Below are 17,071 nucleotides of genomic sequence, written 5' to 3'. Positions count from 1 at the left end.
GCAACACAACTTCTTACAGTTCAGTCTGAAGACAAGCTCTTCACTGATGAGGGAGGGGAAGAGGGCAGGGTTCATCTCTCCCTTTGGAGCGTTATTTTGGATTTGACCAAGGCAGATTTTGTACAACATTGTACATTTTGCCTAAGGCATAACCTGGCTGAGACACGGCTCTGGAAGCACGGCTGCCTCCCGGGCAGCCCACCACAGCGCCCACGGCAAGCGAGACCCAGGGGGGCGGACAGACCCCGACGGCCAGCGGCTGCTCAGGCCGCCGCTCCGCCCGCCGCCACGCTGGGCAGATGATGCACGGCAGAGCCGGCCACCGCAGCTTCCCCGCCTGCCTCGCAGCTGCCGGCGGATCCCCAGCTCGGCGCCGGACACCGCAACCCCGCCATCACCGCCCCGCCGCGCGCTTCCCGCCCTTCCGGCCGACTCCCCGTTCCCCGGCCCCCACCCGCTTCCCGTGCCCCGAGTCGCGCGAGAGCGGAGGCGGGGGCGTGGGCCTCCGCTCTCGCGCGATCGGTCTCCTCGTTTTCCGGGTGCGCGGGGCTCGGCGATGGCGGCGCCGGGCTGCGAGCAGTCGCGGCCGGCCGGCGTGGGGCTGGGTGCCGGCCCGCCTCACCTCGGCCTGCCGCCTCACCCCGGCGTCGCGCGGCGGCGCGGCCGGACGCTGCTGGTGCGGCACCTGCCCGCCGAGCTGACGGCGGCGGAGAAGGAGGATCTGCTGAAGCACTTCGGGGCGCTGTCGGTGCGCGTCCTGTCGGACCGCGGGCGGCTGGTGAGGGCCGGGGGCCTGAGGCGGGGGCGGGAGGGGAGCCGAGCCGAGCCGAGCCGAGCCGAGCCCTGCCGCTCGCCGCGCCGCGGGGGCACCCGCAGGGCGGGCGTGGGCCTGTTCGAGCGGGTCGAGGCGGAGCGGGCCGCGGCGCGGCGGACCCTGAGCGCCGGGAGAGCGTCTGCGGGGGATTCCCGCCGCCCCGCCCGCTGCGGGCCCTGCGGCCCTGCCCGCTGCTCCGGCCTCGCTTGTTGTTGGGCGTGGGGCTGTGGAAAAGGTGTGTGGAAGTGCCTGTTGGTAGGTGTGGGGATGCGGTTTCGTGAGATCTTTATTTCATTTTGTTTTCGTCCTCTGAGTTATAAAAACATAGGACTATCCGGCGGATGACAGCTGCTGTTTGGGATGAGCCTTGTGTTCCTGCAGATAAATGGCATCTGCAGCTTGTGTCAGTGTCATGCTTTCTTTTACAGGATATGAAAAATACTGACTTCCTGACAGTGGTTTTTCTGAGAACTGCTATTACAACAGTATTAACGTTTTTAGTTTTCAATACCGAATCATGGAGCGGCAGGAAGAAGTAATAAAGTGTGTTAAAATAAATTTAAGATGAACTGTGTATTCTGTGAGAATTTGATCTAATTTGGAAAGTATAAGGGTTTTTTTTTATACTTAAAAAGCAAGGGAAGATATTACTTAGAAACCACCCAAACTTTCAGAGCACAACAGTAGTTATGGCTTTTGTACCAGGAAAAGTTACACTTTTAAGAGTTGCTTTGATGAAAATGTTCTATTGAGAGGTGCTGAAATAAATTTCCGTTTTTGAAAAGAGGTTTAAACTTCTGTATCAATATGTACTTGTTTGCAGTTTAGGATGATTTTTGTTAGAAGAAAAATAGTTTTCCTATATTCCTCAAACTGGTGAGTTTCTATCCTGATTTTTGAATGCAGGAGGTGTTTGTCCTAAATTCTTAAGAAAAAATTTCCTTATACCTTCACCTTTGCCCCGCATAGGAGTTAAATGGCTACTGTCTGAAAACTTTCAAATGTTTAAACTTGAATTTATGAATTACTTGTGGATATATGTTTTACAGGCAATTTCTTACCTTTTATATTTGAATTCAGTATGACAATTTTTTCTGTTTGTTTCCTAGAAACATACTGCATTTGCTACCTTTCCCAATGAAAATGCAGCAGTGAAGGTTTGTATTGAGTTTGTGATTGAATGTTTTAGCCAAGCACTTTTCTGAATTGCCAGTTGTGCTCTAAAAAGTTTTGCACGTCATCTAGTACTCAGTGTCGGGGGAAGAAAAATGTGGCACAATGTAGTATTAGGGTTCTGTTTCAGGAGGTGCTTGAAGGGTTTGATAAAATGAACACTTCTGTAGAGTCGTAAGGATGAGTTGGAAGTAGCTTGTAGAAGTCTTCTGATCCAACCTGTCACTTAAAGCATTGCAAACTTCCATGAGTTGAGACTGATCAGGGCCTTGTCTAGGGTGTGTGTGCATTTATATATAAACTATAAACCAAACATAGTTTACTTGTCTCCTGCGATAAAATTCAGACGTAGTGGTGTACACAATTCAAGACTGCCTTGAATGCCCAACTTTGACAAGAAAAAGAAAACTACTGTGTTAATGGGGGACAAAATATGAATGTGATAAAAAGCCTGTGTCCTGAATTTCCCTCTTATTCCCTGTTGTTTTTTTCTTTTTGATGTTGCTTTTATTGCTTTTACACTACTCAAAATAGTTACAAAGAGTATGTGAGGTCAGTGGTGGTGAATTTATGTTGCTTTGTGTCAGTTGTTAGCAGCCTGTCAGAACTGGGACTTGCAGAATACTGGAGCTTTCTAGTGTAATTGTTAAGGATCTTGATTTTAAAATCCCCCTAGCTGTTACTAGTGGACTTCAGCATGTTTGTAGTTCATGAGGAGGATGTTGCTTACTCGAAATCAGAGATTTACTGGACTTTGTCATAAGTGTCATTGTAAAGGCTACAGTCTTGCTACTGTGTTCAGATGACCTAAGTATCTTCAGTGGTTCTAGCTGTGCAACCTCGTCTTTTTCCTTCCTGCTAGCAAGAAAGAAGCTGCTAAAAGCAGGGCTGTGAAGGCAGGAACGGTGCAGAACTACCTGTGTCTGTAGTGGCACAGACTTAGCTTAAAGCAGTTGGGACTGCATCCTGTCACTAGTTTGCCAACCAAAGGAAAAACAGTTATGCTTTGAAATGATTCTGATGTCTTTCCTCTTCCCTTTCTTTTCTCCATTGTAATTATTTGAAGGCTTTGTCAAGACTGCATCAGCTGAAACTTTTAGGTCACACCTTAGTTGTTGAATTTGCGAAGGAGCAAGATAGCGTGCAGGTACTTAGCCAGCCTTCTGTCTCAGAGAAGTATAAAAGGTACGTTCATAATAATTTAGTTCAGGAAAGGAAATTCCATATTCATGATACTTTCATAGTACTGTTAAGTCAAAGGATAAAGCATAACCATTTAGAAGTGTTAACAGGCAGGTTCAGGTCTATAGATAAGTTACTGCATTCTTCCCATTACTATTGTTTCGTTCAGTATCATCATGTAATAATTCCTCTCCTTATTCCTATGATTGTTAATATATTTAATCATCAGATGGTCCTGTCTGTTCTCATTTACAGAGCAAGACTCCAGTCGGTGTAAGCTGACCTCTGTATTACACAGGTTCCCTGTGTTTAAAAAAACTCTTCTGCTTTTTTTTTTGTGTCAGAATTACAATTTTCTTTTGCTGTCAAGCAGTGCATGCAATGCTTTCCTGATGTTATTTCTAATCTAAACAAGAGTCAGGCAGAATTGACACCTGCTAGCACAAATGTATAAGACTATACTGTTACAGCGACTGGCTTCTAGTCTGGACCTGATCTCCATGTATCTAGCTTGAAGTGTGAGCAGAACAAACAAAACTGTCTGCGTCTCTCTTCAAATAGTTAAAGAATATGTAATATTTAAAAAAAAAAATAAAAAAATCGATGAATCCTAATGCTAGTGTGACCAAGAACTGTGGTAGTTTGGGTTTCAATTGTCTGTCAAATACCTAATTAAAAAAATAAATTGCATAGTTAGGCTTTCAAGTTTATCTTTGTAATATGTAACTAAATGATAGAAGCTATGTGATAATGCTTAATGAAAATCAACTACAGAGGTTTAAAGTTAGTTATTGCACACTCTGAATATGAACAAATCAGTAAATTAATACCTTTTATTTTATATTCTCTGTTCAGAGAGTAACATGAAGTAATTTAAGTTCCTTTCTGTGAGTAGATTTAAGTCAGAAGTGTTTAAATACAGGGAGACTTACTTAAATCTGCATAAATACTTATGTAGGCCTTAGAAGTCTGACTGCTGTGAGTATCCACGTGTATTAATTTTTAAGAATTAAAAATGGGTGTAGTAATTGGTAAAAGATGTTAAAAACTCTATACTAATCTGTTTATTATATTTTTAATATATGAGATTAAGCACATTTGCTACATTATGTAAGAGAAGTTTTGCCCTGTTCTAACTAATGCTAAATTGCTTTTTAGTTCAGAAGAACCAGTGAAAGAAGAAGAGAAGAAAGAATCAAACTGTCTTAAAATAGATAATGGAATTGCGCCCAACCACGGGTTAGTGAATTTTCTTGTCTTAATTATTTTATTCTGTTAGAGTTTATTTGAAATAAGAATTGTACACTCTTGAACAAGAGAGAATGTGATATGCTGCATTCTCTCTTGTTTTGTTTTATAGTATGCTACTCTTCTATGTGTGTAGCTGTAGGAATTGTCATAAAGATGAAATTTTAGTTCTTCAAGTTTAGAACCTTCCCAGTTGAGTAGCAACTGGTGCTTTGAGCTGTGAAGTTGTGGATTGCATAATAACCTTCCAGCATGATGCATTGCTTTCTCAGAAAGAGTTTGAGGACTGCATGGGTTATCCAAGTGTTAACAGCAGAATATTGTTGACTTTTGTTTTTCCAGAAGTTTCTTATCCTTTTCCTCTATTTACATTTTTGCATACGTGAAGAATAAATTTATTTTGGCGCTAATAAGTCCAGCAGGTTGAGCATTGAGTTTATGATGTTTGTACAGCATACTATGCTCTGCTTTTTGTTTTGGATGTGCTGATTAATTCTCACTTTTATAGTGCCAAAGTCCAGTAAGTCTGTCATGAATCAGGGGCCTGCTCCCTGACGTTAAAGACATAACTTAAGTGGCCAAAACTGTCCTTGGGAAAATAATATTTCAGTGGTACTTCAGATGTAATGAATAGTTAAACTTCTAGTAATCATTAATTGTTACCAGTCGTTATGTGACAATGGTGCTAAGGTTTCTTGTTTTCAATCTCTTTTTTTCCTCAGCCTCACCTTTCCCATCAATTCTTGTCTCAAATATTTGTATCCACCACCTTCAAGTGCAATTCTAGCAAATATAGCAAATGCCTTGGCAAGCGTGCCCAAATTTTATGTCCAGGTAAGTAAAAAAAACGTAAAAAAAAAGAAAGTACAATAATAACATCTCCTCTTTCATCTTTTAATTATCCACAGAAGTATTTTTTTATTATAGTAAATATTAAGTTAGTTTTCCTGTGATAATGTTAGTTTTTTACTATGTTGAGATAATAAGATTTCATTGACCAGAAGTAACTGTTACTTCATTGGCACTGAAGATTTAACTGGATATGATCTTTCTAATTATATGTGACTTGAGTACTTCTGAGAAGATGCTTACATTTTTTGATTAGCCTTTTTAAGGTGTTGCTCATATTTACCATTAGTGTTGGATCTCAAATGAATGCAGGCTTTCGCATTGTTTAATCACCAATTTTGTTGTTTCTTCATCAAACCTATGCTGATTTACCCCTGCCAGAAGTTATCGACTGTGATACCTACATGATATTTTCATTTATTTATTTATTTGAAGGAAGTCTTACTTTTGCTAAATCATTTCAGGTACTTCACCTTATGAATAAAATGAATCTTCCTCCACCTTTTGGACCAATTACTGCTTGTCCCCCCATGGTAACGTTTTTAATGTATGTTTTAAGTACTGTAAAACAGATTCACAACTTAAAATTTTAGCAACAGGGTAGGACATCTAAGTTCAAACTTCTAAAAGTTAGAGAAATCTCTAGAGGATAGCAAATACTGCTGCATTTTATTGGGTAGGATGTGCATGTTAGTCTTCTAAAGAATTTTTTTTATCTGTACTTAGAACAAAGAAATATACATGTATGACAGTAGCACTGCAGTATTTCAAACTGTTGAGTATTAAAAAAAAAAAGGGAGGTTATAGCCTCATGTTACAGGAAATAAAGGATACCGTTAGCCCATTGCCTTACAAGGATGTGTTAAGTTCTTTGATCCATGTGTTTATTTGGAGTTCGGATTAGATTCAGATTGTTAGTGACATTATACAGCGCTCTTGGATCTAACTTGCTCTGCCTCCAAGATCTTTTTTGAAAGATGCAGGGTTGAGGGAAACTGCCAAAGGCTTAGTGGGACCTGTTTCTGAGGACAAATAGAAATACTGGCTCTGTGGTCTCAGTTCTCTGTTGCTGTAATAGAGTGGTTTAGCTGAGAGCCAGTGGAAGGTAGAGCAAATGAGGTCTTGCGTTAATAGTGATAGCTACAGTATTTGGATACAGTGAAGCTGTGCTCTGCTACACTTTGTGTTTGCCCTAACAGAACGCCTGCTTCTAGTAACAGGGGAGCTTGCTGGTAAAGAAAACTATGAAATAAATCTACCAAATAAGTGAATTCACACTGATTTTCTGGGAATAATTTTATTCACTGCTTCGTATTGGGCCAGGTTAAGTACTGTGAATTTAATGGTCATGCAAGAAAGAGTAGTAAGGTGAGAAGCCAGTCCTTTAAATTCCTAGAGCAGTGTCTAAAGGGCACAGAGTGTTTTTAATACCAGAAGACATCAGTTCCACGAGGCACTGATGGTACGTAAAAGTAGCTGTTAAGTGGGACTGGAGATTTTGTACACAGGGAATTTCTTATATGCGGCTTTTGCAGTCTCACTGAAAAAAACTGATTCCTTTCATGAAACTCTCACTCCTTACAGAAATAGAAATGTAACTGATAGTTTGGTGAAGGTTCAGTGTAGAAACTGAGATGGCTTGGGAGCTTAGGCCATCTCGCATGTATTTTGATCACATTCCTCTCAGGAAGGTCCTTAAAGCTGAGTGCAAAGTGAAAACCCAGGGCCATGCTTGCTTTTTTTTTTTTTTTTTTTTTTTTTTAAACTTGGTAAATTGAAAGAATGAAAACATTCATTATTATCCTTCAGAAAGCAGCATTTTTTTTCCCTCTGGAAGGTTTTCATTAGTAATATAATTTAACAAAATAGTGTATAGATCCCTATAAACATACTTCAAAAAATACTTCTTGTCATCTTCTAGTTTATTGCTTTGACTATTCTTATTATGTAAAGGAAAACAAGGTACGCACATTTTTCTCAAAATGTTTAGTTACATATTTTTAACTCTTTCCCCATAATTAGTATGAAGAGTATTTACCAGTGCCTGTGCCACCTCCCCCAATCCCACCTCTGCCTCCTGAAGAGCCTCCTTTGCCTGAAGAGGAGGAAGAGCAACTGTCTAATGGAGATGAGTCCGAATATGAAAGTGATAATGAGGAGGAAAAGGAGAGGTATTCATTAACAGTAATTTGCGAGCTTTTGAACTTTTCAAGTGGTGTTTGTACTTTTCTAGCTTCTAGTTCAGCAAGTGGTGGAATCCAGTAACACCTGCACTATATAGATAATCTTTCTAGATGTTTAAGGAAGCTCCAGAGTGACTTAAAAACAGGAGGGCAGTGCTGATTTGAGTCACAGCAAGAGACAGAAAATGACATGCAAAATATCTTTTTTTTTTTTTTTTTTCCCATGTCCAAAAAACACAAACCCAACAAAACAAAAACTCAGAGTGAAGAGAGAGTGCAGATACAAGGAAGCAATAATTATTTTTCTGGATTCTTCATTTTTTTCACATCTTTACTGAGTAAACTACTCAGCATGAATCATATGTATGCTCCGACTTCCAAAATGTTCTTTGTACATTAGTATTTATTGCTAGAAGTAATAATAATGAGAGATTGTGTGTGCTGAAGATTCTCTTGCAGTTTTGGGACTGAATTGCATCATTACTGGTTTTTGGGTTTTTTCTTTTAATCCTAAATGAAGAAGCAATTTTCTTTATTTGCTGTTTAAACTGAAAAGTAAATCAGAAAGTCCTTATGCTGTATTTGGAAAAATACATGCATTTGAAAGAAGTCACTGGTGTTGAGTGGAAATAGTATTACTGAAAAAGTTCAGCTTGGGGCTTCTTAGCATTTCTTCAGCTTCAATGTCTTAATTAGGTGCATGCTTGGGGAAGGAAGGAGGATCATTGAACTCATTACGATTTTAATCAATCACTTAAACACTCTGTGTGTGTCGATTTGCTGTGTGTTGTAGTTTGTTAATGTAGTTTCAGTCTTAAGGTATATGTTTATGACTATATTCTGAAAAGTATTTCAGGGGTTTTAAGGAAGGGGGAAGCGTTTTCAAAATGGGTATTTTAATAATAAACTGTAAGTCACTTTGATTCTTTTTAAATTTTTGTTTAAAATAGAATGACCAAGTTGATGGAATTAGCAACCCTTCAGCCTAAAAGACCAATAAATACAAAGAGGTGTGGTATTAGAAAAAAGCAAAGAATTAAAGACTTATTGAATGTTCCTGTGTGTACTCCCCACAGGTTTGTATTATTTCTGTTGGTTTTGCACTTTTTCAGAAGATTATTCCTTTTACTAAATGATATTCTCTGTATCATGTTTGCTTTAGTGTTGCTGTTTTAAAAACAAGCATTCTTCACCGATAGGTACATTTGGTAGTGAAGTTAGTTAGTCTTCCCTTGTCCTCATGCTTGGCTTTATTGCTCTAAAGGTCCAAATTTTAATGAAATTTGAATAAAATCTACTCATCCTTAATCTGTAAAGTGTGCCTAGTTCAAGCTGTGTGTTTTTCTTGCTATCAAATTAAAAAAAACAAACCCTTTTTCATAAAAAAAAAAAAAAAGAACAATTTCACATCACAGCCCTGGAAGAATCAATCTGGATTTATTGTTTGAGATACTTTTTTAAATATTTTTTTTTAAAGATGAAAGAATAAAAATGTATTTGAATTTAAATGATTTTCGTTTTTGAAACTGCAGTACTATGGCACAGTAGATACCAGTGTAGTATTTCTGTGTAGTGATGATCAATTGTGAATGTATTTTTACTAATAGCCTTCTTATTCCTCCAATTGATTTGATATGTTTTTTTAAAATTTGGAATATTTTGTACATTATATGAGAGCAGCAGCAAGGCCAGTTATTTTTCATATTTAAGTTACTGGTAAAGTTTTTCATAAGTGTTTGCCTGTAGTGTAATGCGGTATGTAATTCTTGGTTTTGCTCTCACTGTCAGCCATACCTGCTGTATTTGCATTGTTTTAATCAACTTGAACTATGTTGGGTGAAATTTATGAGATGGAGAACTTATGGTGATAAACAACACCATAAAAATCAATCTGGAAGAAATCTTGTATTTGACTATGCATTCAGCAGTGTCTGACTCTTTAATTAACACGTTGTTGTTTTAAACAGCAATTTGCACCCTCCACTGTCACCTTCAGATGTCTTTGAGCAGCCACAGCATATTGGTCATAAAAAAATTGAATTCCATATTACTACTGGCATCCCAGCTGTTCTTCAGATAAACTCTGGAAAAGAAGAAAAAAATGGTGAGAGAGTTAGTACTTCAAATGTGTTTAATATTAAACTTCTTGTGGTTTCAGTGTGGAAGGCTGCTAAAATTTAGGCCAGGGAATTCTTTTATTTTCTTTTGCGTTGGAGCTTTCATAAATAGTATACATCAGGGTTTCTTTGAGAACACTAACTTGCATTTTGTCTGAATTTGCTGGTTTTCCATGCTAAACCAGAGAACTCTGTGCTTTGGTACCATAAAGGGTCTAGAGGACTTTAATGGTCTTTCTCTCTCCTATGTGATCTATGTGTTTATGATGAATTGCACTCTTTTAAATGTTAAGGTGTTTTTAGCAAGTATGTTACAAGTGCCTTCTCAGTATTATATAGTGTAGTTGAAAATATCAGACTCACTTCAGATTTTCCTTTTCCAAGCTCTTAGAGAGCAGTATTCAAGTGATGGCCAACTCCTTCTCTGTGATGCGCTCATTGTCTGCTATAAAAATGCTGGACTAGAATAGCAATGAGGTGTGATGGTTTCTCATGGGGTTATGGTCAGTCTGTATTTCTTGGTTCTTTACAGTAATGTACAGTCTCTTTGAATGCAAATCAGATGAACCGTTGAAATGGGTACAGGCTTGAGCAGCAAGGGTAGTTTTACCCTACCTGGCATGTGCCGTGGCTTTTATTTGTAGTACAGTTGATTTTATAGATTGATACAGTTGATTTTATACCGTGTAGAGCAGGTATATTTGTCTAACCAGGGATTTAAGACAGTTCTTTAAGGATGTATTGAAATTGCTTTACGAAGCCTACTGTATTAAAATGTTATGGACGGAGTATACTTTTTTTGCTTGCTGTTGATCCTCTTGTGAATAAACATACAAACCACTTTATATAATGTGTTGAAATTTCAGACCTTTATGCAGCCAGGGAAGAAATCAATAATACAGGCTTTGGAAGGATTTTCCCAGCTCCTAGCTCAGATGATAAAATGGAAACTGAAGAGGAGGATGATGAAATACCATCAGAATTTATTTCTAGAAGGGATCTAGAAAAAAACAGACTTTCCGGAGAAGGTATAACTGTGAAAATAAATTATCTAATAATAGCTCTTTGATTTTTTTTCAACAAATAGTTTAAATAAGTATTTCCTTTATTAATTGATTATTTATTAGTTATTTTATACTGAGCAAAAGTACAAATGACCTAAAATATTGTCTGTTTTTCTGTCTTTTTGAAGAAATGGAAAAATTTTCTGTTTTCAAAAACTATGAGCCAGGTGATCCAAATTGCAGGATATATGTGAAGAATTTAGCTAAACAAGTTCAAGAAAAGGTAGGTAAACAAGCAAATGAAATATTTATCAGAAGGGGTTTTTATCAGCTTTCCTCTTATACATACCCTTTAATTTCAGGATCTCAAGTTCATTTTTGGAAGATATGTTGACTTCCAGTCAGAAGTGGAACGAAATATGTAAGTTAATTTGATACTTGGTTAAAATTAAGCCCTTTATGTTAACTTTTCTAATACTGGGGAAAATGCGATTTAAAAACTAAGCATCTTTTTCTTTATGCTTCTGCATAAAGAAAAATGCCTGTCATCTGAAAATTTTTCTGACAAATACAGAAATATAAATATTTTTTAACAGTGTCAGAAGGCTCCACTATTTTGCTCTTACATTTTCATTACCAAATTTACTGTTTATTGAGTGAGTGACTCAGAATGAATGGTGTAGATTATAATGTGTATCCGATAATTTTGCATATGTCATTTGCTACAGTTGCACATCAGTTTGCCATCCTGCAGTGTAATGTCCCTTTTCACTAAGTGGTTCCCTCAGGCAGAATGGTCTCTAGTGACATAATTCCTGCTTTTAGATTCTGCTCCCATTTCTGCTGTTTCTCTCTTGAAGCATGAGAATTATGTTTGTACTGTGAACTACAAAATTGTGGTTAAACATGAGTAATTCCCAGTTCTTAATTTTGCCTCTAGGTTTGATATACGTTTGATGAAAGAAGGCCGTATGAAGGGACAGGCTTTCATTGGACTTCCTAATGAAAAAGCAGCTGCTAAAGCTTTAAAAGAAGCAAATGGATATGTCTTATTTGAAAAACCCATGGTGGTTGTATCTTTTTCTTCAAACATTTACATTATTTTCTTTGTAATCTGTCTGTCAATCTCTAATTTTGTTGTCATAGTGCTCTACTTACTAGAAATCTATGGAAAGAGGAAATACCTTAAGAAACCATGCAGCATAGCATAGTGTACTATTGTTGATTTTACGATAACTGAAAAATATATAGAGGCACCTCTTCTGAAATAGGAAAGTAAATGTGCTTTATTTAAGACAATAAAATTGACTTCTCTGTTCTTCTCTTGAATCCTGCAAACACAATGCAGAAGAAAATTTAGCTTGTATGGACTTTGTATTTAAATTAAGTAGGCTGCTTGACTTGGTTAAGCCTGTGTTTGCAGAATTAAGAACATAAAAAATGTTCCTGTCAGGGCCAGTGGCCTCTATTTAGACTGCTTCTCCAGCTGGAGCTGTCAGTGACTTTTTGGGCCTGTGTATCATGTTGGGATTTCTGTGCTTTTCAATTGCATTGCCCTTTTTCCTGTCTATAAGTTTCAAATTTCTTTCTATCCATTCTTATTTTTCACTTAAAATGTTTCATAGTTTATTTCCTTTTCTTTGTACTCTTGTTCACCACAGCCTCTGTTCCTTTTAGCTTTTTTCCTCCCAAATACCTGCTGAGACATCAAAATTATGTGGTTAACATGCTGGGATGGAGGATTGTAAATATCAAGCATTTATCCTGCTGTGGGTTTGTTTGCACCTAACCCATTCCTCATTAGTCCTCCTTATTTTCTTAGTATTGTAAACCCTTGGGCAGGCTCTCTTAAAATTTTTGGTACAGCAGATTAGTGAGGTCCTAATCTTTGACTAATAGACACTATTGTTATAATATTTAATACTGTAGTAGAATCGATTCACAGATAAAGGCAACTTCCTAAACTATCTTTTTCTGAAATAATACTTCTTTTTCGTTTTTTGATTGGCTTCTGTTTATCATTGACACTTGTAGTCCTTAACAGAATCTCAGCAATTTGCTCGTTCAGCTAGACCAAAACAGGATGCCAATGAAGGGAAAAGAAAAAAGTAGAACACTGCACAAGGTATGGATTCTCTGCCTGAAAATAAAAATAAAGAAATAGGCTGGGTTTTTTTTTTTTTTTTTTTATTCATTTGTTTTGTTGGGGACGAGGTGTTGTTTGTTTTTATTATCTTTTTAATGGCTGCTTTAGAAATAGTGACTGTGGAGGGGAAATATTCGGTACAGTTTTCTGTTCTTAAGTGTGCATTTATATCAGAAAAACAGAATGCAAGGTATATAGTTGGTGTAAATTTAAAACATTGCTGCTGCTTCTGAGGGAAACTCAGAGACTGCTATTTCCCTTGCCCTGGTATCCTAGGGTAGTTGCCAGTTTCTCTAATCCTTAATCTGGGGAGCTGGGGAGAAATAACCCATAGCGGAATCTAACTACTTACCTTTAACTACTCTTCGGGGGTTTTGACTTTGAAAAGAGTTGCCTCTTTTCTGCTTCCCTTCCGTCCCTGCCATTGTAAAGTGGTCCTGAGGAACTGTTTCCAGCACTAAACTCACTTCTGCTAGCTCTGTAAAGGATCTTTGGCTTTGCTAACCTTGGAAATTGAGATCTTAGTACTGTTGCAGCTAAACATGCCTGATTTAAGAAAGGATGTGTTGTCAGAAAGTGCTACTAAATGTTGTGTTGATCAAGGCTTCCTTTGTTGTGGATTGCATAGGTCCTGATTTTTGGCATTATTGTCTAAACTTGATGGGAAAGTAACTTCTACCAGAAAGTATTGCTATTTAACTTGAATTTCCTATCGTATTGCTTTACTTCACTACAACTTACTGTTAAGTATTTGCTTTATATGAGAGTAACTCAAAGAAAATCTGCTCTAATTCAGCTGTGAGCGTTTTCATGGCCTAAAAACATTTGAGTGAACGGTCTCAAATTAGCATCTGAAGTAAATGGTGCAAGAATGAGAAGCGCTTATTTCTCAGTCTGCACCCTCCGATAGATCAGCTAGCTTGAATTACAAGGGTGTTTAACTTAATTGCGGATTACAGTTGGATGTCAGTCTGGTTATGCCTCCACCCAAACCGAAATTAAGTCAAAGCTTAGGCTGATTGCTGCTGAAACATTCTTCTTACTCCATGATGTGGTTTTAATCTGCATGTTTTGATTATTGTTACTTTGGGAAAAACCCTGCAGTTTGAAAAGGACGTGAGCAGCTGGTTTTGATTTTTAAAAAGAGGTTGGAGACTCTGCAGTATGGTTATTGTGAGGGTAGTTTTTCTATTTATAAGTTACTTTAATAGCGGGTTCCTTGTTCTGTCAGTTGTCTAAGGATTTTTTTTCATCAGTACTTTTGAGCTTCTTTCTCTCATTTCTGAGATGCTCTTAGGCCTTATCAGTTCCCATTTTGAGTTACTGGTTTGTGGTTTGCCAAATCTGTATTTTATTTTACCAAATTAAAGATCACTTTTTTTCCAGGCATTCTTCTGTATCAGTCATTAAAAAGAGACAAATGAGCCTTGGCTAAATTATTCTGTTAGGAAAAAGAGTTTATGGGAATGTTTCAGTCTTGTTTCTTACTCCTTCCTTGTTAGAAAAAAAACCTTGTATGTATATATATATAGATATATAGATATTTAAATCCAGTGTCTAATAAGAAGAAAATAAGTGAAGTTTCTTTAAATGCAGAAAAAACCCCTTCAAAGTATTTTAGCTATTGGGAAGCCTAATAAATGAAGTCTGAATTCTTCTGTTCTTTTAGGAATTCCATGTCTTTCCAAATAATTTTGTACATTACATCTAATTCTGACCTCACTGAACATCATAAGTAATATTTTAATTACATGGAGAAAATAACAAAGTGCTTATTTGGTTATTAATGATGTTGATGGTCAACTCAGAAGCTTTTTTTAGAGTAAGCAAACGCACACTTACGTGAGACTTATTTGTGTGCTTGAAAGTCTTATGTGAGTTACCTTGATGTCATCGGTTTAATGGACAGAGCTTCTTCCTTACGTTGACCATTTATATGTAAAGATCACACAATATGGCATAGACTAATACCGATTTCTAGGGATCCATGAGGTTTAATTAAAAATATTTCACTTCCCAACTGATGGTGAAACTGAACCCTATTGCTGCATGATTATATTTTCCTGTTCCTGCTGGAATATTCTGATGGATGCTAATTTATGATGCAAAATTCCATGATAGAAATCTGAGTCTGTAAGGAAGAACAGTGTCAGAATCTTATTTGAATCATAAATATGCATGTAAACAAGTTTATACAAACATTTGAGGGACTTAAAATTTGATCCTTGTACTGCATCTCCATGTTGTTGTTGGGGATTTTTGTTTAACAACTAGATTGACATAAGTTAAACTTTTGATTATTTTTAAAAAGGAAGAAGCCATTTGAAAATTATGAATGTTATTGCAAATATTTTTATTACTTTTTAGTATTTCCTCTAGTAAGGTTTTATCCTTGGTAGAGAAAATAATATATAGGGTTTATAAAAATGCTGTGTAACTCCTTGCTGGCTGAAATGTCTTTTTCTTGATGGACTGGCAAAAATTTCAGTTCATATTTGGGGTGACTATTTTTTCTGTAGCTAAAATACAGCTTTTTGGGAGAAAGGTTATGTAGAAGAAACTGATGTTGAGAGGTCTCCAGCTTCTTCATAGGGAAGAAGTGACTTGAAAGCCTGCATTGGGTGGAAACCTAATTGGGTTTTGGAGCTGATGGAAGAAGTGAGTCTGTAAAATGGCAAAGACTTGAAGGAGAATTAATGAGATGGAAGAATCTGGTGGTGTCCTAGTAGTTCAAGTTATCAAAAATGTATTTGCTTTTGAATATGAAGTTTAGTGTTGATGGATTCATCAGCTCTCATTAAATCTCATAAGGAGTCAAAACTGTATTTTATCAGAGGCATATTTGCTTTTGATAGGTAGCATAAAGTTATGTGTCTGCAATACTGAGAATCAAGTAAAATTAAACCACATTCTGCTGTTCTTCTTCAGAAACATTCCTGCGTAAATACTGCAGTAATACTGTCATGCAGAGTGTATCCTTTCTTGTTGTATCCTTTTTTTGTGCAATGTTTCCTGTAGCACTCAACTACGTCTAAGTTTTCTTATAGAGTAGGTATGGGGAGTTTACATGTTTTAGAGCTTGAACTAATGTAATAATTCTTAAAGTAAAGAACACGTTTTTTTGGGGTGGGGGGAAAAAATCAGTGAATTGTCTGTGTTGTATGAATAGACACAATGAAGGTTCCTAGTCTTAAAAGGTGGCCTCCACCTTCTTCCTCAAAAGTCATATGACGTGCTGATTTGTGGTCCAGTTCCTTAGCGTGCGTGAGCTAAACATGTTCCACTCGTGTGTGGAGCTGTACTGAGCTCACACTGAGGATGTTCTCTTGTTCTTCTTTACATAAATATAACAATATGTTGGTTAAAATACATTGCAAAGCAATTCTTAATATTATTAAAGGCTTGACCAGTATTTAGGTCATTTGATGGCTACTGTTGTCCTGGTGTATGAGACACAAGTTGTAGATTACTTAGTTTGTACATTCCTTACTTTTTTTTTTTTTTAGGAGGGAAAGTGCTCTAACAATATCTCACAGTGAAGTATTTTGAATCAACTATTAATGACTGCTACCTTTTTTTGGTTTTGTTTTTTTTTTTTTTTTTTTTTTGAGATTGTTCTCTGCACTCAGGTAGTGTTGTTACTAGTGACATTTTTCATGTGGGTTTCGTATTACATTATTGTTTAACTTACTGTAACATAAAATTAATGCAGCCAGTATGTATTAAGTCAGAGTTTTTTCAGACATTCAGCACTCTTCTAAATACTAAGCATCGTTCAATTTAGTTGTCAAAAGAAAGCATAACACTACTACTTTCTCGTCGTTCTTACTTTTAACATGCCTTTGTGATGTTCCAGGTCCCTTTTGTGTTCCATCTCTTTCGAGTATTATCAAGCTGGGGGAAGAAGCAGTGTAATCATCGGGACTCTTGAACTGTGCGTAGTAGCATTTCTGAAGTATTTAAGGCAGAATATAAAGATTCTTGTCTTAAAAGATTCCTGATATCTTTAAGCTGTCATGAGACTTATATGATAAATGTATGTTAGTTTGCTTGTGAAATCTCTAATAAATTATTTCATTTCTCTTCATTTTGACTTTTGGCTTGTTGTGGAGTTTGGGAGTGGGAAGGAGGAGGAAGACACCTTGTTTTGGTTTGGTTTAGTTTTTTTTAAAGGTGAACAATCCAATTGTAATTGTGGAGCATGTTCAAGATGATTTAGAGTATATATTCATATGCACTAGAATGAATTATTTCCTCCTTGAGTGTGATGTTTAGCTGCTAGTGTTTCAGGGTAATAAGATAAGAAAATCTAAGTATAATCTCATTTTACTGTAAATCTTTTTCTTGTCTTGGAG

At 37.2% G+C, this 17,071-nt stretch overlaps 1 protein-coding gene across 3 annotated transcripts; it reads left to right on the top strand.

Moving 5' to 3' along the window:
* Positions 1–553: 553 nt before the first annotated feature.
* RNPC3 (RNA binding region (RNP1, RRM) containing 3) lies at positions 554–16,803 on the top strand. 3 transcript variants are annotated; one of them, XM_086753778.1, is made up of 15 exons: positions 554–748; positions 1,924–1,971; positions 3,054–3,172; positions 4,328–4,408; positions 5,140–5,251; positions 5,731–5,799; positions 7,289–7,437; positions 8,400–8,525; positions 9,417–9,553; positions 10,433–10,594; positions 10,759–10,853; positions 10,933–10,991; positions 11,511–11,643; positions 12,623–12,695; positions 16,573–16,803. In XM_086753778.1, exons 1-14 carry the CDS (start codon positions 557–559, stop codon positions 12,680–12,682), a joined length of 1,542 nt encoding a protein of 513 aa, XP_086609904.1. In that variant the 5' UTR covers positions 554–556; the 3' UTR covers positions 12,683–12,695; positions 16,573–16,803. The 3 variants fall into 3 exon arrangements, with proteins under 3 accessions (XP_086609904.1, XP_086609902.1, XP_086609903.1); XM_086753776.1 differs by having other exon boundaries at positions 554–778; XM_086753777.1 differs by having other exon boundaries at positions 554–778; positions 15,645–16,803.
* The last annotated feature ends 268 nt before the right edge of the window (positions 16,804–17,071 follow it).

The sequence above is a fragment of the Chlamydotis macqueenii genome, chromosome 8, assembly GCF_036417535.1.
Source record: "Chlamydotis macqueenii isolate bChlMac1 chromosome 8, bChlMac1.mat, whole genome shotgun sequence".
NCBI classification, from domain to species: domain Eukaryota; kingdom Metazoa; phylum Chordata; class Aves; order Otidiformes; family Otididae; genus Chlamydotis; species Chlamydotis macqueenii.
This window is presented reverse-complemented; position numbering and strand designations above follow the sequence as displayed.